General features: G+C 40.2%; 1 protein-coding gene across 1 annotated transcript in view; it reads left to right on the forward strand.

Annotated features, from left to right (window-relative positions):
• The first annotated feature begins 900 nt into the window (after window positions 1-900).
• The window catches only part of LOC123366263, a 130237-nt gene continuing 112034 nt past the window's right edge, over window positions 901-19103 (forward strand). The window contains exons 1-12 of the mRNA XM_045009538.1: window positions 901-922; window positions 1169-1216; window positions 1382-1424; window positions 4038-4198; window positions 5113-5185; window positions 5700-5810; window positions 7813-7926; window positions 11263-11457; window positions 12764-12926; window positions 16984-17141; window positions 18145-18297; window positions 18613-18714. Coding sequence (XP_044865473.1) covers window positions 4062-4198; window positions 5113-5185; window positions 5700-5810; window positions 7813-7926; window positions 11263-11457; window positions 12764-12926; window positions 16984-17141; window positions 18145-18297; window positions 18613-18714 — 1206 coding nt within the window. The 5' untranslated portion in view covers window positions 901-922; window positions 1169-1216; window positions 1382-1424; window positions 4038-4061. The remainder of the gene's footprint in view (window positions 923-1168; window positions 1217-1381; window positions 1425-4037; window positions 4199-5112; window positions 5186-5699; window positions 5811-7812; window positions 7927-11262; window positions 11458-12763; window positions 12927-16983; window positions 17142-18144; window positions 18298-18612; window positions 18715-19103) is intronic.

Below are 19103 nucleotides of genomic sequence, written 5' to 3' on the forward strand. Positions count from 1 at the left end.
GCTCTGTTTCCAGGCATTTTCAGTTGGTGTTGTCAGAAGTGGGTCTTTAATCAGAAGATGACAGCACTGCACTGTTGTGGAATAAAGTTAATAAGCACTTTTGGACTAATGGGTTGTGCTCAGTGACATCTCAGTGATGAAGGAAGACTGCATATATTTTGTGGTTTATGTGCGGTATTGTCTATCTACAGATTTACTACAATTTATTCATTTTTTAAAAAGTTGTCTAACTGGGAGTCTTATAAACTTAGTGAATTGTTTTACAGCTTTGGTTACTGTGGGAGACCAGCAAGTTTAATGATTATTTCAGGTCTGTTTCCCTCTAAATTGTGCCAAAAGCTGGATCTAAGATTTTTCTTTTGGAGCATGTCTGGACTAGACAAATAGGTTGTGTTTTAGATTGTGTTCCCCAACATAATTTTAAAAACTAGCATACACACCTTTTAAAGACATGTTTACTGGTAGGGGTAGCCTCAAATTGACCCACAGGATTGATCATGATCAGCTAACATGGTTTTATTTTTAAGGATATCAAATCCTGACTACATTAGTGTTTAAAAGGGCATTTTAATTATTTTCCTAGTACAGATGGGACTTGGATGAAGAAAGGAGTCCCTGCACGATCAGAGCCAGAGACGATCAAAGGCAATCGCAGCTCCTTTCCCTGGGCTTCCCCGCCCCTTAGACCGTTCAGTGTACTAGGGTTGCTATGGTTACAACTGGGCCTGTCCACGCGCTGGGAAAGTGGCGAGTGTATCAGCTGCTTCCTCTGCGCCCTGATTTCGATTCTGTTGTTAACTTTAGAAAGCTGGGAGACAGACTGTTGTGTGGTACTACTGCAGTGATAGGATCGGAACGCTTCCCTCACTGCAAGGGTTGATTAGTAGCAGCGGCTGACAACAACCTCGGGGGAGTTAGACAGGTATTGTATGGCTCTGAAGCTGGCAGTGGAGATTTTAGTGCTGTGGTTCTGTTTACAGAATGGAGGAAGGGACAACGTTTGAATGGCCATAGTAAATGTGTAATAAAATATGTACTCTACATAAATAGGTTACTACACACCCCTCAGATTGCCTGTCTGTGGATTGGGAGGAAATGGAAAAGGAAACCAAGTACAAATGGTTCATGACAGATAGGTAGTTACTTGAGATCTTTTACTTAATTTTAGGTCAAAAGCATTCAGTTTTGAGTCTAGATGAGATTTTGGAGAAAAGAGGTGAGTTGATCATAAAGCAGTTTTAAAAAATTTATATAATCAAAAACGTTTATGCATGTTTTATACTTCAGCACCAAACAGCTCAACCCATTTTTTAACATGAGTGTCTTACTATTATTTGTTCTCAGGAACTGTTTAAATTTTTCAACATGTTTCCTTTCTCAGAGTAAAACAGAACTGATGTACTGTAACATGCATTAAAAAAGAGGTAAAGTATAGATTAAATTATTTCTACAGATAATAAAATGTAAACCTCAAAGTTTCCTTAGCTAGAGGAAAAATTCTAGAAATGAAAAATGCATTCTTATAGCAGTAACTGCAAGAGTTTGTTTTGGAATAGTATCTCAGCATTGCCTAGAGTGGGGAGACCAGCCAAGTTATTTTTTTATTTAGAAAATTTACAATTGGAAGCAGCTGTTAAACTACTTATGATGGGATTTTTAAAGGAGCCCAAGGCCCTGTTCCTGCAAACATAGCCATGTGCTTAAATTTACTAGCGTGAGTGGTTCCATTGATATCAGTGGAACTACTCATAGTAGTAAAATTAATCACATGCCTAAGTGTTCTCAGGATCAGGGCCTATTATAAGAGTTTGGAGTTCAATTTCAATGGGATTTAGATGCCTAAATCCCTAGGCTCCTTTGAGAATCCCAGTCTTGAATTCTGTAAATGACTAATATGTAGGAGAGCTTTCAAACAGATTTTTACTCAAGCAGTAAGTTTGGCTTAGTGAGGGCTTGGTCTGGAATCTCTTACGGGTCCTTTTGAATCATACATAGAAGAAAGAAAACATTCAATGTCCTTTGCATTTGAAACTATTTTAACTTTTTATGTTCATTCACATTTTGAATATTATTACAGAGTCAGCAGACAAGTGTTACAATGACCCATCCCAAAGAAGAGCAATCAGCCTTACCCCCTTATACTGGGTTATACAAATTAGTCTTGCGCAAGATTATCAATGACAAGAGAATTGATTAGTGCTCTAATCTAGGGTCATAGTTTACAATTGGACATATGCAAAGTAGGACAAAGGATACAGGTCAAACAATATAACTGGATATCTAGAAAAGTAAATTGTATCCAACAACTGTTCACACTTCTGGTGTTAATCAAATATGCTAGCACATGTTAAACAGTAATACTCTATTACTTAAACCTGCTGGAAAGATTTTGTTTCTGTATAAAAGGAATTCAGTTTGAAAACGTATGTTACAATCTTTCCAGCATAACTAGGGGTTGGCCATTAGACATTTCAATAAATCCACTGTGTTCTGGGAATAGGAACTGGCAAAACACTTTTAGAAAAATATCAAGGCAGGATCTCATCAAGACTTGGATACTTACTAATATAACTAACTACAGATGTTTGTGTGGACTGGAAGATTTACTGAGAGACATTTGCTTCCCAACATAAAAGTATCATACAGAATTGTGATAACTTTATGGCAGCCAAATAAGAAACTAGAATATGGGAGCATGTGCTCTTATTTTGTATTTAAAGTTCTATTTTCTTCAGTTCACCCACATCTGGGAAATCCACAAAGAGACACATTGTCCTCCTGTAGGGCCGAAGCCCAATGAAATCAGTGGGAGTCTTCTCAGTGACTTCGGTGGACTTTGGATCTGTCCCTTAAAACTGTTCCATGGTGTGATGCATCAAAAACACTTGATAGTGGTTAGGTACTATTCATAACTGTCTTACTTGTTCCCTTGTGTTCCTTGTTTGTTTTGTCACATCAGTTTGTTGTATCTTGTCTTAAATTTGGGCCCCAGTTCTGAAAACACTTGTGCATGTACTTAACTTTACTCCAGTGAATAGTATCATAGACTTCATGTGAGTAAACGTTTGCAGGATTGGGGCCTTAGGTTGTTAGCTCTTTTGGGCAGAGACCTTCTTTTTGTTATATATTTGTACCATGACTAGCATAATAGCACCTACAGGCCAGGGCCCTATCACAATACAAATAATACTTCAAGTCCAGGTTGTTGTTTAATTCCACACTCTATATCCCCTTATAGAAGGTGGACTTTTGGTTGCTGCTGTTCAGTAGCAATGTAACAAATGCATGATCTGTTTTCAGGAAGTTAAAATTGGTTCCATAATAATATTATACAGTGTGAATGAGATGCTGGTTATTGTTACTTTTTACTAATTTGTGTACTTGTTATCAGAGTTGAAGAGTTTTTTTTGGCTGAACCCTTATAGTACAGCTGGAGAGCAGAGATTGATTTTGAAGGGACGGGGTCACACCAAGTGACTTTGCATTATCAATTTTGATTGTTTAGCAAAAACCCCAAGCCTCATCTCAGCCCTCGATGATGATGATAATACCTAGCTCTTGTAAAGAGCTTTTCCTTTCAAAGCATTTTACAAAAGAGGCCAGTATCAGTAACTCTCCATTTTACAGATGAGGAAACTGAGGCCCAGAGAGGGGGAAGTGACTTGCCCAAGGTCACCCAGCAATGATGTGATTAAACTCCATGAACCTTGCTCAATAAATCCCAAAATGCAAGAATGCAAAGCATGTAATTCCAGAGTCAGGAATAGAATATAGATTATGGGATTTCTTTAGAAATTCTAGTGGATCTGGTGTTTCCCACGTGAGAAGAAAATTCACAGTGTTCATGATAATATATGTCCTGATGGTTATCTCATATGCAGCACATACTACCTGCAATCAATCTCTCTCTCTCTCTCAAAAAAAATCCTCTTTCTTTGGAACTATAAGAAAATCTCTGTGCATGTAGACAATGTACTGTGCTCTTGAGGGGAAAAACACTGTCTCTAGGCTTGTCCTATACTATACTTTGGTTGTAGACTTAAAGCACTGAGGTTTACAATATGGATGAATTTTACAAGATCTCTTCGACTGAGAGAGTCCAGCAGTTGGAAAAAGAACTAGCTGCTCAACTGGCAGAGCTCAAGACAGAAATAGAAGACAATGGAGTACTGCAGGGAACACCAGATAGAGCTTACAGGTAAAGAAAACCTCTTGCTGGATGAGGAAAAGAGGGCTGATCATGTCAATTATGTATTTTATAAGTGTCTGTTTCATGCACTTTTGTTTCCTCTTGTTAGAAATCCTTCATGCTTAGCGATCTAGAGGCTTGGACACAGATCTGGAAACCAGGAACCTTAACTCTTTCTTTCAATCCTGACTCCGCTACTGACTCACTGTGTAGTACGGGAAAGCTAATATAAAATTCTAAATTATTTTGGGAAATTCAGTGCTGTTCTATGTTTTAAATCGCAAAACAAAATTTAAAATCTCCCTGCAGCCTTAATTAATCCTCTATCACTTCTTTCATTGAAGAGGGGTGTCTTTAAGTGTTCTAATATGGTTTCCTGTACATTGCTTTTGGACGTGATTCTGCAGCTCATACCATTTGGTTGGTATTTAAAACATACACGTTAATTTTTATGTAGTAGTAAAAATATTTAATATTGACAATAGTTTGTTAGTATGTACAATTTTTTTTAAATATATCTACATAGCGTGTGTGTGTGGGGGTGTGTGTGAGAGAGAGAGATTTGGCTTATCCTTTTTACAGCCTTGGTCTTCGGTGTCAATAAATATGGGGTCCTGTCTTGTAGACCTCACTCAGGCAAAGCCTTTATTTATTTATTTCAGTGAGGATTTTAATTGAGTAGGGCTTGCAAGCCCTGCCCAGGTGTACACACTGTCTGTGTCTGTCTGTCTCTGTCTCTCTCTCTCTATCATTTTTTAAACTTTTCTGCCTTAAAAAGGGATATTTACTATGGATAATATTTACCATTGATTTATACCACTTGAATTGTACTGGGCCTGTCAAATTATGACAAAGGAATATATTAATTAACCGACATTGTTTTCTATCTGTCTGTAATATTCTTTTGGATAATCTTTCTATAGTTCTGTTCCGATACCAAAGGACACTTCGTATTTCAGAAAAGAAAGGGAGGTGACACTGAAGAAAGTTTTACAGGTAACTGAAGAATATACTAGCATGAAAAAAGTCACCTTGAAATAATTCTCAATTACTATTTAGAATATAACTTCAGGTAAAGATTTTTTTTTTCAGATGAGCAAAACTAACTGTTGTCTCCATTTTTGACAATAAGGCACATGGGGGTAGGGTGGGAAGAGTACTAATATAATTGTATAGTAGTGAAACAACACAACCCTTTATTTTCTCTACAACAGCTGTTCTTGTGATACTGATAATTTTGAGCCCAATCCTGTAGCCGTTGCTCATGTGATCATTCCCACTGGCTTCAAAGGCTACCGGATCAAGCCCATAGTAATCGGTTTTCTTTATTTAAAATCAATCATTTTGTATCCCAGATTGTGAAAAATTAGCCTTCTGCTGAGACTTTTGTGTGGGGCGGGGGGAGGAGTGGTTTTGCCTATTACAAAACATGAATGTGGCATAGCATTTTTCCTGAGTATCTGTATTTGCCCACAAAGTTTGCCTGATGTCTAATTACCTGTGCTTGTAGGTAGCAGAGGCAAAATCTCTTGTTGTTCAGGCTGATGTCATGCAGAGGGAGCTAGAGAGCTGTTTGAGAAGAGAGTATACAGCAGAAAGCTTACCTCTGTTATTGCACCAGGTAACTTTTTTCTATTTTCTACTCAAAGACTCAGACAGTGTTTCAACACATATGTCCTAGCATGATGGTGACTGAGTTATGACTTAAAGCAAGGATTAAACAAAACTCTGTTCTGAGGGCTATCTTGAAAATGGATGTGCTTAAAGCATTTCCTTGCATAATAAGGAACCTCTTGTACTACTTGGTATGGTATCTAAAAAGGGATCAAAGCCAGCTGGGATGGGCTGGAACAGTATTCCTGTACTACTGTGTGCCCCCATCTGTTTCTGTAGCCTTTGTTCTTAAGCTTTTTTTTAAGTTTAAAGTGGGGTGGATTCTGCTGCCTTCCTCATGCTGATTAGTACCTTACTAACAGTGGTGCAAGTAGAAATCATTTCTTGCCGATACTGCACTCATGGAGGGACACAAGGGGAGACACGTGACCCTCCATGTGATTCCTCCTCAGCCCAGGGCCCCTATGCTCTCCCCGTCCCCTCTAACACATCACTTTATATATACAAAGATCAGCAGGCTTAACTACTCACTTTCCCGTCAAATATGCCAAGTATTCAGTCTGTTTATATGGAATATGGGAGTTGGGTGAGGAGCCATTTCAGCGTATGTATGACTTATTTAAAAGACAAATTTTAAGTAGAACTATCAGAGGGGTAGCCGTGTTAGTCTGGTTCTGTAGAAGCAGCAAAGAATCCTGTGGCACCTTATAGACTAACAGACGTTTTGCAGCATGAGCTTTCATGGGTGAATACCCACTTCTTCGGATGCAAGCAGAGAATGCATCCGAAGAAGTGGGTATTCACCCACGAAAGCTCATGCTGCAAAACGTCTGTTAGTCTATAAGGTGCCACAGGATTCTTTGCTGCTGCTTAAGTAGAACTGTATCCTAAACTGCTTTATTGTATTGTACCCAAACATTGCATTTCGATGAGGGATTCAACTTCCTTTGTGGTACTAGACTCCTGAAAATCTTACCGGCCCACAAAAGTGGTCCATAGTCATGTAAATAGTCCCATTGTCTTCAATGGGATTGATCAAATGATTAAGGGTTTACAGGTTTAGGTTCCAAGTTTGTAAATTGTCCTGGATGAAACCGATAATGCCTGAGCTGTCAGATCAGAAGGAGCTTCATTCGAATAAAGGTGGGCAAATCATGTTTGATAAGACTTAGCTCCGTTGCTAAGATGAGGAACATATTTTCAGCAAAGTTCTTGGCAGATTCCTGAGGCAGCTGGCTGGTTTAAGGCTGTCAGTGTCCGGCATTATAATCTTCTCTTACAGTTCTCTCACCCACAGAGCTGGAAAATGAGGCATTTGTTTTCTTTGTTTTGCTGCTCCAGTTCCAGTTAACAAAATGCACGTTAGACTAGTTTGGCTGCAAAGAAGAATTCTAGGTACACTGGGGACAATACCTGATTCCCATCAGGCTGCAGAACTGGGCTGACATCAGAATCCAAACATCCTCTGGTCAGTGCAAGCAGAAGCATTCCTCTAATGATTTGGGCTTGATGTGATGCAGTATGGATGTCATGGATAATTCAGACCAATGGAGAGAAACCGATTAAAAAACACTGTTTAAACACCATTCATCCCGCCCACTCCTCCCTTCTTGAGGACTCCTGACCAATGTAACAGCACAATACATATGCTAACAAACTTAAATAAAACCTTTTTAAAAGTTTGTTAGCATATGTATTGTGCTGTTAAAGCCATATAAAGAATGAATGTCCTCCCTAGCTGCGTACTGCTCCTTTAAGGAGCAGAGTGCAGCCCCCACCCTACTTGCACCCCTGCTTACTAATGAGTAGCACCATTTTCTTTACTAGAACTACTTATAGAGAAAGTTACCTCTCAGTGTGAGGATTAGTGGCAGAACAGGGATACTAAGGGACTATTTCTCCCTCTCCCTTGCTTATGTTGTTCTCAGTACTGCTTTAGTTCACCACAATGTTAAACTGTTACCATTTGCTCAAGTGTGACACTTTGTTTATTTTTGGCTTCATTAAAGTTTTTTACAGACAGAATTACCCATCTGATCCAGAGTAAATACTTACACATGCTTAGATGGAAGAGATTTTGTAGGCACAGCAGTGTTATTGAACAGCTTTATCCCCTCTATCAGGTAGGAAATAAAAAAATAGAAATATCGCACATGTGCATGATATGTTCATGGTGGTTGAGATGGCTGTCTTGCACTTAAGTGACAAAGCCATAAAGGATAAGGCTCATCTGTAAAGCACTGAGATCTTCAAATGAAAGGTGTTCATATGGTAGCACCTAAAATGTGCTATGCAGTTTGCAACAACGGAGGAGCACACACTACCTGCCCAAAGAATGTACCGTGAGTGGAGGGAAAGGAATATTGAATACAAATGATTGGGGGAATAAACGTGTGCCCTTTTAGTACACATTTGTGGTTTATTTTCAAAGGTAACCACTAGATACCAAATGTTATCATTACTATATATTATCTAGGTCATCTCAAGAGAGCATCAGAAAGACCTTTTTATATCACCCCCCCTCCCCAAAGTATTCTTCTTATGCCGTATGTTAGCAGAATATAGTTTAGAAAACTTTTTAAAATCATTTTGCTGGTACTACTTTTGTTTTCTTCCCTCCACTTGTAATTCAGAGGGTTTTTTTTTGTTTTTTGTTTTTGTTTTTAGTGCTATGAGTCCAACTCTACATTCTCCTAAAGAGCCCCTGTCACTGTAACGGTCTTAACACTGTAATCGCACATTTAGCCCAGCAAGCTAGTAATTCATTAAAACCACATAGCTTGGCAGCTGTGGAATTACATGGGTTTATTCAGTAAAATCTGTTTTTGTGACTGAAAACCACAGGCTTTAGAATATAGGCCCCTTCTGAATCTCCCTGCCAGACTATCATTTTAAAAATGAAGCAAAAGCAATTCAAGAAGAGTCGAGTCCACTCCAGGAAAGTGGAAGGCTCTTGCCCATTCCAGCTTTCCATGTCCTCATTTATTGTATTTCAAAGAATGTAGCACTTGTTTTGTTCAGCACAGGTTCCTTAAGTTTCCAGGAGAAACACTTCTCACTGAAAATAAATTGTGAGTTGTATTAGTGGTAGAAGCTGAAATGTGATATTATTAAATAATAAATGTTAGGGTACAATAGTTTAAATGCTCCTCTTGCCAACCTATTCTTATTATGAGCATAGTAAATTTGTTTGTATTTTCTGGTAAGTATGTTGTTCAGCTGTATTGTAAATGTCTGTATTGGTTACCAACTCTAAATCAAAATATGTAATGAAAATATCAGCAAAGATAAAGTGGGCACTGCAAGAACCCTGTTGGATGTAGACACAGACAAATTATGGTTATTTTCCAGCGTTTTGTTATGCTAGCAGTGTGGAAGTGCAGTGTCAGAGATGATAAAGCTGTTTCTACCTTCCAGCAGGGCAGGTTTATCAAGTTTAAAAAAAAAAACCAAAATCTTCTACTTAATATTTGAGCAACCTTTTAAAGACAGGAAACTCAGAGAAGAGGTAATAGGCTGTGGCGGCAGTCACCAGCACTCAATCTACTTGGTAATCTCTGTGCCACAAGTGGGTGGTTTCAGTGCATTTTCTAGTGGACTGTTGTCCAGATCATATGCCATTACCACAATTGGCACTTACTGGCAGCCTCCTAAAAGGGGCCAACGACTAAATGGACATGGAAACTGAACCGACCCTCCACCTCTACCATGAACCAGAGTAGAGGCACACTGGCAGCACACATGAAGAAACTTGGAATCATAGAGTATTAGGGTTGGAAGAGACCTCAGGAGGTCATCTAGTCCAACCCCCGGCTCAAAGCAGGACCAACCCCAAATAAATCATCCCAGCCAGGGCTTTGTCAAGCTGGGCCTTAAAATCCTCTAAGGATGGAGATTCCACCACCTCCCCAAGTAACCCATTTCAGTGCTTCACCCCCCTCCTAGTGAAATAGCATTTCTTAATGTCCAACCTAGACCTCCCCCACTGCAACTTGAGACCATTACTCCTTGTTCTGTCATCTGCCACCACTAAGAACAGCCTAGCTCCATCCTCTTTGGAACCCCCCTTCAGGTAGTTGAAGGCTGCTATCAAATCTGCCCTCACTCTTCTCTTCTGCAGACTAAATAACCCCAGTTCTTTCAGCCTTTCCTTATAAGCATTTTTGTTGCCCTCTACTGGACTCTCTCCAATTTGTCCACATCCTTTCTGTAGTAGGGGGACCAAAACTGGACATAATACTCCAGGTGTGGCCTCACCGGTGCTGAATAGAGGGGAATAATCACTTCTCTCGATCTGCTGGCAATGCTCCTACTAATACAGCCCAATATGCTGTTGGCCTTCTTGGCAACAAGGGCACACTGTTGACTCATATCCGGCTTCTCATCCACTGTAATCCCAAGGTCCTTTTCTGCAGAACTGCTGCTTAGCCAGTTGGTCCCCAGTCTGTAGTAGTGCACGGGGTTCTTCCTTCCGAAGTGCAGGACTCTGCACTTGTCCTTGTTGAACCTCATCAGATTTCTTTTGTCCCAATCCTCCAATTTGTCTAGGTCACTCTGGACCCTATCCCTACCCTCCATCGTATCTACCTCTCCCCCCTGCTTAGTGTCATCTGTGAACTTGCAGAGGGTGTAATTCATCCCATCATCCAGATTATTAATGAAGATATTGAACAAAACCGTCCCCAAGACCGCTGCTCTGACGTGTGTTGAACCTCTGTGATTGGCTAAGGGCCCAACTGTAGCACAAGAAGAACTGTGTGCTAGTGTGATTCTCTGCAACCGTTGTGGGGGTTGGTGTTGTAACAGCTTTGGAGAGTATTTTAGGCTAGTGTGTATGGGGGAAACTGTAATAAGGAACAATGTTTAACTTAGTTTTTAATTAGTGGTTTTGCAAAACTTGGGATGTTGTTGCTTAATGAAAAATGAGGAAAAAAATACTTTCCGCTTTCTGATGAGCTCTAGTTTCCACTGAGAGCATCAGAAAATAGGGATGTCAATCTAGAACATTCACTAGCATTACATTTCCTGAAAAATTTGTTTTTGAAAAGGTTTTGTTATTTAATTCTAAAAGCATGATGTAAACTGGTGATCTGATGTCACAAATGCCACTCACTTTTTATCCAAGTAATCATTGCCATGTGGAGAATGAAGCGTATTTAATTGGAAAAAAGATTGTGGATGATTCTGAGTTTTTATACATTCAGATTTTAGACAGGTGAGTATATTAATTGCAGCTTCCTTTACTGTCAGAGCTGCTGGTAAGAAATTCTCTGTTTGAGACTGGAGATGACCTTTCCTCCTGGACTGCAAATATCATTTAGTCTGGGAAGCAAGAGCCTCAAAATTCATCCCAAAGTAGGATTTTTCACATGGTGGAAATGCAAAGTTCTTCTAGTTAATTAATAGATTGGGTAAAGAAACAACACAGGAAAATAATGGTCTTTTCTCTCTCTGCATAGAAACAAATTGGTCACATTATGCAGGAGTACAACGATGCTGTTCAGAGGGCTGCGAGACTGTCGGCTGCACGACAGAACTTCCTAACAGGCATGAAGAATTCTGTAAATATAGTGACACAGGAAGACCTGGTTATTTACATGCAGTGGTTAGTGTGTCACCTACACTCTCTCAAGGCCATTCACAGCTACCTTAGGGTAAGAGAGCATTGTGGATGGTGCAACATAATTGCCAACCTCTGCACTGCAAAATATTAGCATTTAATAAATGTAATAATATTTCCCAGGAAAAACATGATTCTGCTGGAGCAAAGGATTGAGACTACATTGCAGAACTCTGTGGGATTTTTGTTTTAGGGGAACAAATCCTTGCAAGAATGCTGTAGCTAGTGTAAAAATCTCTGATGGGCGGGAGGGGGAAGAGAAACTCAGGAAATTCAGATTTCAGAGTAGCAGCCGTGTTTGTTAGTCTCTAAGGTGCCACAAGTACTCCTGTTCTTTTTGAGGAAATTCAGAGTTAAGGTTAAATTTTAAAAGAAATTCAGAGATTTGAAAGTATTGAATTGCACAAGCAAAGTGCCCTGTAACGTGCTGGCAAACTAAAGGCCTGCTAACACCATGGATAATTCTGCTAGAAAAAAGATAGATAAATTCTTTTGGCTCTTTGAGGTAAGTAGGATAATGAGTCCCCTGGGTATAATGTAAATAGGCTGCTTGGGTTGAAGAAGATAAAGGGTATGGGCAGAGCAGTCTAGAAGGAGAACACCTGAAATCTTCTCTCAGGCTTTCTTTGTAATCAGAGGCTTGGTCTACAGTAGGATTTTACATTAGTATAGCTACGGCTCTCAGGGTTGTGAAAAATCCACAGCCCTGAGAGACATGGATATACCAACCTAACCCCCAGTACAGACTCTAGCGCTAGCTTGGCAGAAGAATTCTTCTATCCACTTAGCTATTGCCTCTCAGGGAGGCGTATTAATTACTCAGAAGGGAGAACCCCCCCGCATTGAAGTAGGTAGTGTCTGCACTGAAGTGCTACAGCAGCACAGCTGCATTGATACCGATGTAGCGTTATAAGTGTAGGCATATCCTTTTGGTGATGGTTGGTTAATAAAGCCAGGCCCCAAGGAGAGATGAGTATGGACTTTGTCTGTGTGTACACTAGATTGGGAGCTGCATTTGCTCACACATCCATACAACCTTAACCCTGCCCCTGTAGCAATGCCAGTCTCCGTAAGGACTCACCTAAGAACACAGAAAATTTAAAAGGCAAATCTGAGTTGTTGTTCTGCATTGCACTTAGTTTACCTAGTGATTTTATTGTGTAAGCACTGAAAGTAGTTTTTAGTTGTTTAATTGTATCTTTCATAGTACAAATGACAGACAATCATGGTTAACTTTTTTTCTCTTCTGTGTTTTTTTTCCTCCCATTAAGTCTCAGACTGAGTGATTTTAGTACTTTTTAAGAGAAGTGAAATAACGACACATGCATTTATATTTTCAGGTACTCCAGTATTTGCCTCTCTCTCACAGAATGGAGGTGGTTATTGAGAAACACCCTGAGGTGGCCCAGGATAATAGGGAGAAATTCAGAAGTGCCACTATGTCTGAATCCTTGTCCTCTAATATTCACTTCTCTCTTTGCCCCAGCATTTCAGGAAGAGAGGGTGAGAAATTATTACATTTCCTTTAAAACCACAATAAAAGGCCCTCTAGTGTGGAAGTCATCTGTTGATGTGTACTCTTGAGACAGGTCGTCAGTCTTGGTTTGGAAAATATTAAATGTTGTTCTTGTTTGCACATTTTGAGGAATCTGGAATGCAGCTTGTGAAGCCAGCAGGGCCGGCTTTAGGTCTTTTGCTGCCCCAAGCAAAACAATTTTTGGCTGCCCCCACTCCAGCCCTGGGCTTTCACCCCTCCCCACCAGTGCCCTCCCCCACCCGCACACCCTGCCACCCCAGCCCTGGGATCTCTCTCTTCCCCGCCCCCATCGCCCCAGCACTGGGCTCTCCCCTCCCACCCCCCGCAGCCCCTGCTACCCCAGCGCTGGGCTCCTCCTCACCAGTGCTGACTCCGCCCACTCCCCCCTCACCTCCAGCTGGTCCGGCGCTGGCAGGGCCAGGATAAGCAGCAGGGCTCCCAGGCCACACCTCAGCCCAGGGTCCCTCCAGCAAGGGCTCCCTCCTCGAGGACTGGCCGGGACCAGGGAGGGCAGAGCCGAGGGATCGCCCTGGCAGGGGGCTGAAGAGCTAGGGCAGGGTAGCTCCAGAGAGTGGGATGCAGGCCCCGCACGCCAGCACCCTGCCCTCTATGGCCCTGCTGCTGCTTCTGGCTGCCCTGCCACAGTCCCTGGACAGCTCAGGCCACTTCGCTAAGCCCTGGCTGTGGTGCTGGGGGACGGCCGCCCTGCAGCATCTGCAGGCGGCCCCCAGCCTGAGTGTCCCCTCTCGGAGCCTGCCCGGCCCAGCCACAAGGTGCAGGCGCTGCTCCCCCGCGGTGCGAACCGCAGCAGCCCCAGGGCGTGATGCGCTGCTGCTGCCAGGGCTGGCTCTAGTCTTTTGCCGCCCAAAGCAAAAAAAAAAAATGTCCGGAATGCCGCCCCTGAAAATGTGCTGCCCCAAGCATGTGCTTGGTTTGCTGGTGCCCAGAGCTGGCCCTGGAAGCCAGCCAGCATCCTGTAGAATTGAGAAGGCTTCAGAGATCTAGAGCACAGAATTGAAAGTCTGCAGGGGTGGCTCACTTCATTCTGCAACCCTCTGGTTGTAGGGGAAGTTTGTGTTTTTGTTGCAAATCCTGAGTATCTGAAGGTCTTGTATATGTATTGAGTCATAATAACAGCATATTAGAAAAATACTGCAGGACTAAATTTGATGGGGAGTCTGGGATATTGTTCTGATTACACCAAGCATTGAAATGTTATTCCTTTCTTTTACATAAACATTGCTTAAAAACATGTTTCAATAAGTGACCCCTTTATGGAGAGATTTATAGTTTAAAACTAGGGCTCTCGATTAATCGCTGTTAACTCAAAAAAATTAATCGCGATTAATCACCATTTTAATTGCACAATTAAACAATAGAATACCAATTGAAATTTATTAAATATTTTGGATGTTTTTCTACATTTTCATATATATTCTGTGTTGTAATTGAAATCAAAGTGTATATTATTTTTTATTATAAATATTTCCACTGTAAAAATGATAAAATAGTATTTTTCAATTCACCTCATACAATGTAGTGCATTCTCTTTGCCGTGAAAGTGCAACTTACAAATGTAGATTTATTTTTTTGTTACGTAACTGCACTCAAAACCAAAACAGTGTTAAACTTCAGAGCCTACAAGTCCACTCAGTCCTACTTCTAGTTCAGCCAATCACTAAGACAAACAAGTTTGTTTACATTTACAGGCGATAATGCTGCCTGCTTCTTAATTACAATGTCACCAGAAAGTGAGAACAGGCATTTGCAAGATATTCACGTGCCAGATATGCTAAACATTCGTACGCCCCTTCATGCTTCAGCCACTATTCTGAAAGGAGCTGATGGCTTGATAGAAGGGGGAAGAAGTTGGAGGACCAGCCACTGCATGCCTCATGTTTCCATGTACACATAGATCATAAGAGCCTCATAAGTTACCATGTATCTCAACACTTGCTCTGTGACCACTGTCAGAGTGGGATCTCACACACACTACTGATTTTGGAATGTCATTAGCAGCACAGTGCTAGGATGCCAACAGTGAATGGAAATGCATTGAAATCTGCTGGGATATTGATGCTACTATGATTCTAGTGGCTGTATTTCCTGAAAATTCTGGTGAATCTGGCACAACAGTGGCATATCCACTTCTGTGACTTTGTACAAATAAGTCCTCATTTCTGCAAGAAGGGGAAGAGCATATTGCTTGAGTTTGTAGTAGAGAATGAGTTGGCAGAGGATCACCCAGTGGTTTTGATAATATTTTTAGAGTATTGTTAATTTTATCACTGTGGGCTATCCTGGGAAATATCCCTGCCTGCCCGCCTCCCCCACAATATTATCATTTTATACCATGCAGCATGTTTTAGAGTACATGTGGTATTCACTTTGCAGGGGAATGGGGCCTTATAGTAACAAAAAGCTACTCAAAGGTGACTTATCTTATTTTTGTGTTTACTGCAATAACTCGTTATCTAATGTTTGTACGATATTAACATTGCAGACTTCAGCCATCTGTTATCTAGATCTGAGCTGCATAGATTAAACAACAAATGATTAAAACATTAAAAGCAAAGACAAAGTGAAGTGTAGAATGGGAACACAGATGGCCCATTACTGCCAAAGCAATGAGATAATGTATTTGGTTATATATAGTTCCACTGAAAACCCATGAGTCTGATTGAACTTTAGCAAATTGTAACATATCAATTAGAATTAAATGAGTATGTCGGCAAAATACTGGAGAAAGGAGTTGATATTTATTTGGGCTTTCTGCTGTTAAAGAAACTAAATAGCTGGTGATGAGATCTGAATAATTGTCCAGGGTTAGAAACTGACTTACAGACAAACAAAATAAGAATTAATGGTCCTTAATTAATTTTCAGCATAGCAAAATTTTGGCAGCCTGAAGTTCCATGCTAGGGCCAGTGTTAATATATTTACTATACATCTGAAAAATGGGGAGAAAAGTAAGGTAACACAATTTGCAGGCAACACAGATAATTAGGTTGGCTGAAAAGACTTTGGCAAGTCTGGTTTCAGACACAGCTGGAAAAGGGAATAAGGGAGAAAAATAATTAACCATTTCACAACTTCCCCCAAAATATTCTAAAAATGGGTGATTTATTTGGGAGGAAGGGGAGTTATTTCAAGCTGGTTCACCCATCCTTAATAGACATGAGAAGAGGGAATCTTGTTTCTGGAAGCATGTTATTGAAGAAAAACTCATAGCACTATCACAACAGTATTATTTACAGTGGCAATACTCATGCTATAATAGAAACATACTTTAGTTGCTTGTAGACTGTGAAGACTTGATTTGGAAGGCTCTTGGTTCCATGGCTTTCGACAATGATGTTGTTAAAATTCAAGCAGTAAAGTTTGTTTCAGTGCTGGCAGATGGCTACTGCTGCAGCAGCAACAGCACATTATATTGCAGGTCTGTGCATCGAGAATAGCGATTAGTATTTTGTCTTTGGTGATGGTGGAGGTTTTAATAAAAATATCCATTTAGAATCCAGTGGCTGTTCCCTATCAAACTAAACACCAGATCTTAATTAATTTAATCTGTACATACAAAAGAAGTGGGAAAACAGTAGTACTATATAGTCCCCAATAAAGAAATGCAGCATGTTCTAGAACAGGGGTAGGCAACCTATGGCACAAGTGCCGAAGGCGGCATGCGAGCTGATTTTCAGTGGCACTCACACTGTCTGGGTCCTGGCCACCAGTCCGGGAGGCTCTGCATTTTAATTTAATTTTAAATGAAGCTTCTTAAACCCTTTTTAAACACCTTTTTAAAAACATTATTTACTTTACATACAACAATAGTTTAGTTATATATTATAGACTTATAGAAAGAGACCTTCTAAAAATGTTAAAATGTATGACTGGCACGCAAAACCTTAAATCGGAGTGAATAAATGAAGACTTGGCACAGCACTTCTGAAAGGTTGCCGACCCCTGTTCTAGAATCCACTGCTCCTCAGCTATTGCTAATAGTTTAATTCTGGCCTTTTGTAGGACCACACAGCAAGGATGCTGTATTCACGCTGCCCCAACACACAACAGAGACTGAAGAATTGAAACCTCAGCTCCGACTTCTGCTTTCTCACTTTGGTGTCTGCTATGATACGGAGAATCTCAAGAACTCTGCTACTGAGATGGAGCTTTTTCCCCTGGTAACTAAAGAATTACAAAATGCTCATGAGGTTTGGCAGGAGAACACAAATATTGTAGGTTGTATTGCATTACAGGAGTAGTGTTGTGAATTCTGTGTTCTTGGTAGGAAGTACATGTATATAGAGAGCAGTAAAAGGCCTGTATAGCTTCCCTTATAAACATATTATAGTAATAGCCAAAAAATCCTAGTATTGCTGTTTTTAATATTACTGTTCTTAGTAAAATGAAGGATTCCACAGCTTTATTCTAGCCAGTCACCCTCCTGCCCTTTCACACAAGCTCATTTCTCAATTTTTCCCCATTTAGTTTTAGCATGTATTACAGACATTAGTTACCACCACTAGGAATCTGGCTTTTACAGGTCATTAATAGTTACTTTACCAAATCCATGCAGGTTAAAAATTACCAAGTTTGCGAACAGTTTTCTCTATTTTACTTCTTTACATGTCCAGGATGTAGAGCAGGTACATAATATCAATTCTGTCTAAAGTGTATATTGCCCCTAATAAAATATCCACTTAGGTACATGCTTAAAATTTAGCATGAGTAGTTCCTTTGAACCTCATTGAGACTAAGCATGTGCAGAAATGATTGCAGGATTGGGCCATAATGTAGAATACCTGTACTGTGTGTCAATAGGCAGGTACCTGTTCCTTTTGGATAGGATTTTCAAAAGTACTCAGCACGGGGCTAACTCCTCTCATTGAAGCCAACAGTAAAACTCCCATTGACTTCAACAGAAGGAGAATTAGGCCAATGCTGAGTGCTTTTGAAAATATCACTCTTCCTCTTCGAGGTACCCAAAGTAAGAGCAGGGCAGTTTCATCACCTCTTCTGTAAAGATGTGTGAAGAAAGCATGAAACATTTTGATCCTATCAGTGAGTTCATATGACCAACTGGAAGAGATTAGGACATACTGTAGTTGGTTGTTCAGTGGTTAATATTGGAAACCTGTCCTGTTTTGTGAAACCTGTTGAGAACCTTCTCCATATGCCTTTCAGGTCATCCGGAAATTTCGAAGTGTCTTCAGCAAACAGCAGACAATGAGAGCCTTTCCAGTGTATGATGCAGGGGTGCCTGGGGCAGAAAACGGGGGTATTTTAGGATCTAGCATGGCTTTGAAAAAGAGAGCCAACTGGATTCCTTTTATAAAGGTAGAAATAAGTGATTTATTTTTCCCTTTTTGTTCTGTTGGTAAACTATTGTAACTGCAATTCAGAATGTAGCAAGACACTTTCCAGCCTTTTACTTTTAAAATGACCCAGTGATGACCCATTTTTATTTTTATTTTTGAAAATTCCAAAACCATGTCTAACTACTGTCATATATACTGGGTCTATTTCTCATTTCACTCCAGGCAAAAAAGTGAATTAAAATGAATGTAATGCATATACTGTATTGTGTATATTGCCTTCTATTCACATTTAAGTCCTATCTATAAATTTTGCCCTGGCTTTTCTATCAACCAGATTAAGCCCAAACAAGATCCCTGGCAGCAAAAGCTTTTGGCAAAACTGAAACAATGGAAAAAAGTAGATGAACTATTGCATCTTCAATCAAAGTTTTTAGAGGTAAGTAAATAGACTATTTATTTTAAATATATTCTATTTATTTACTGAGTACTCTCAGGGAACTTTAAATGCCTGGAGAAAGAGCTTGCCTGTGCAAAAAGCTTGTCTCAGGCTTACATTTCAGACTGTAGAGTTCAGACATATGGTACATAAAATGAAGATCCAGTACTGAATTGATGCAGATTTTTTTTCTTCTCTTTTCAGTGAATATTAAGGATAGGCAAATTTCAAAAGATTCAGAATGCAGGTTGCTTAATTGACTAAGCATTCAAAATTTCCAGAGCATAGTTCAGGTTAAACTCCAGGTATTTACACCTCTTGGGCCTGATTCTGATCTTGCATACAGCAGTTTTACAGTTGATATGTCAATGGCATTACTTCTATTATAT

This window comes from Mauremys mutica, chromosome 3 (genome assembly GCF_020497125.1).
Source record: "Mauremys mutica isolate MM-2020 ecotype Southern chromosome 3, ASM2049712v1, whole genome shotgun sequence".
NCBI lineage: Eukaryota > Metazoa > Chordata > Testudines > Geoemydidae > Mauremys > Mauremys mutica.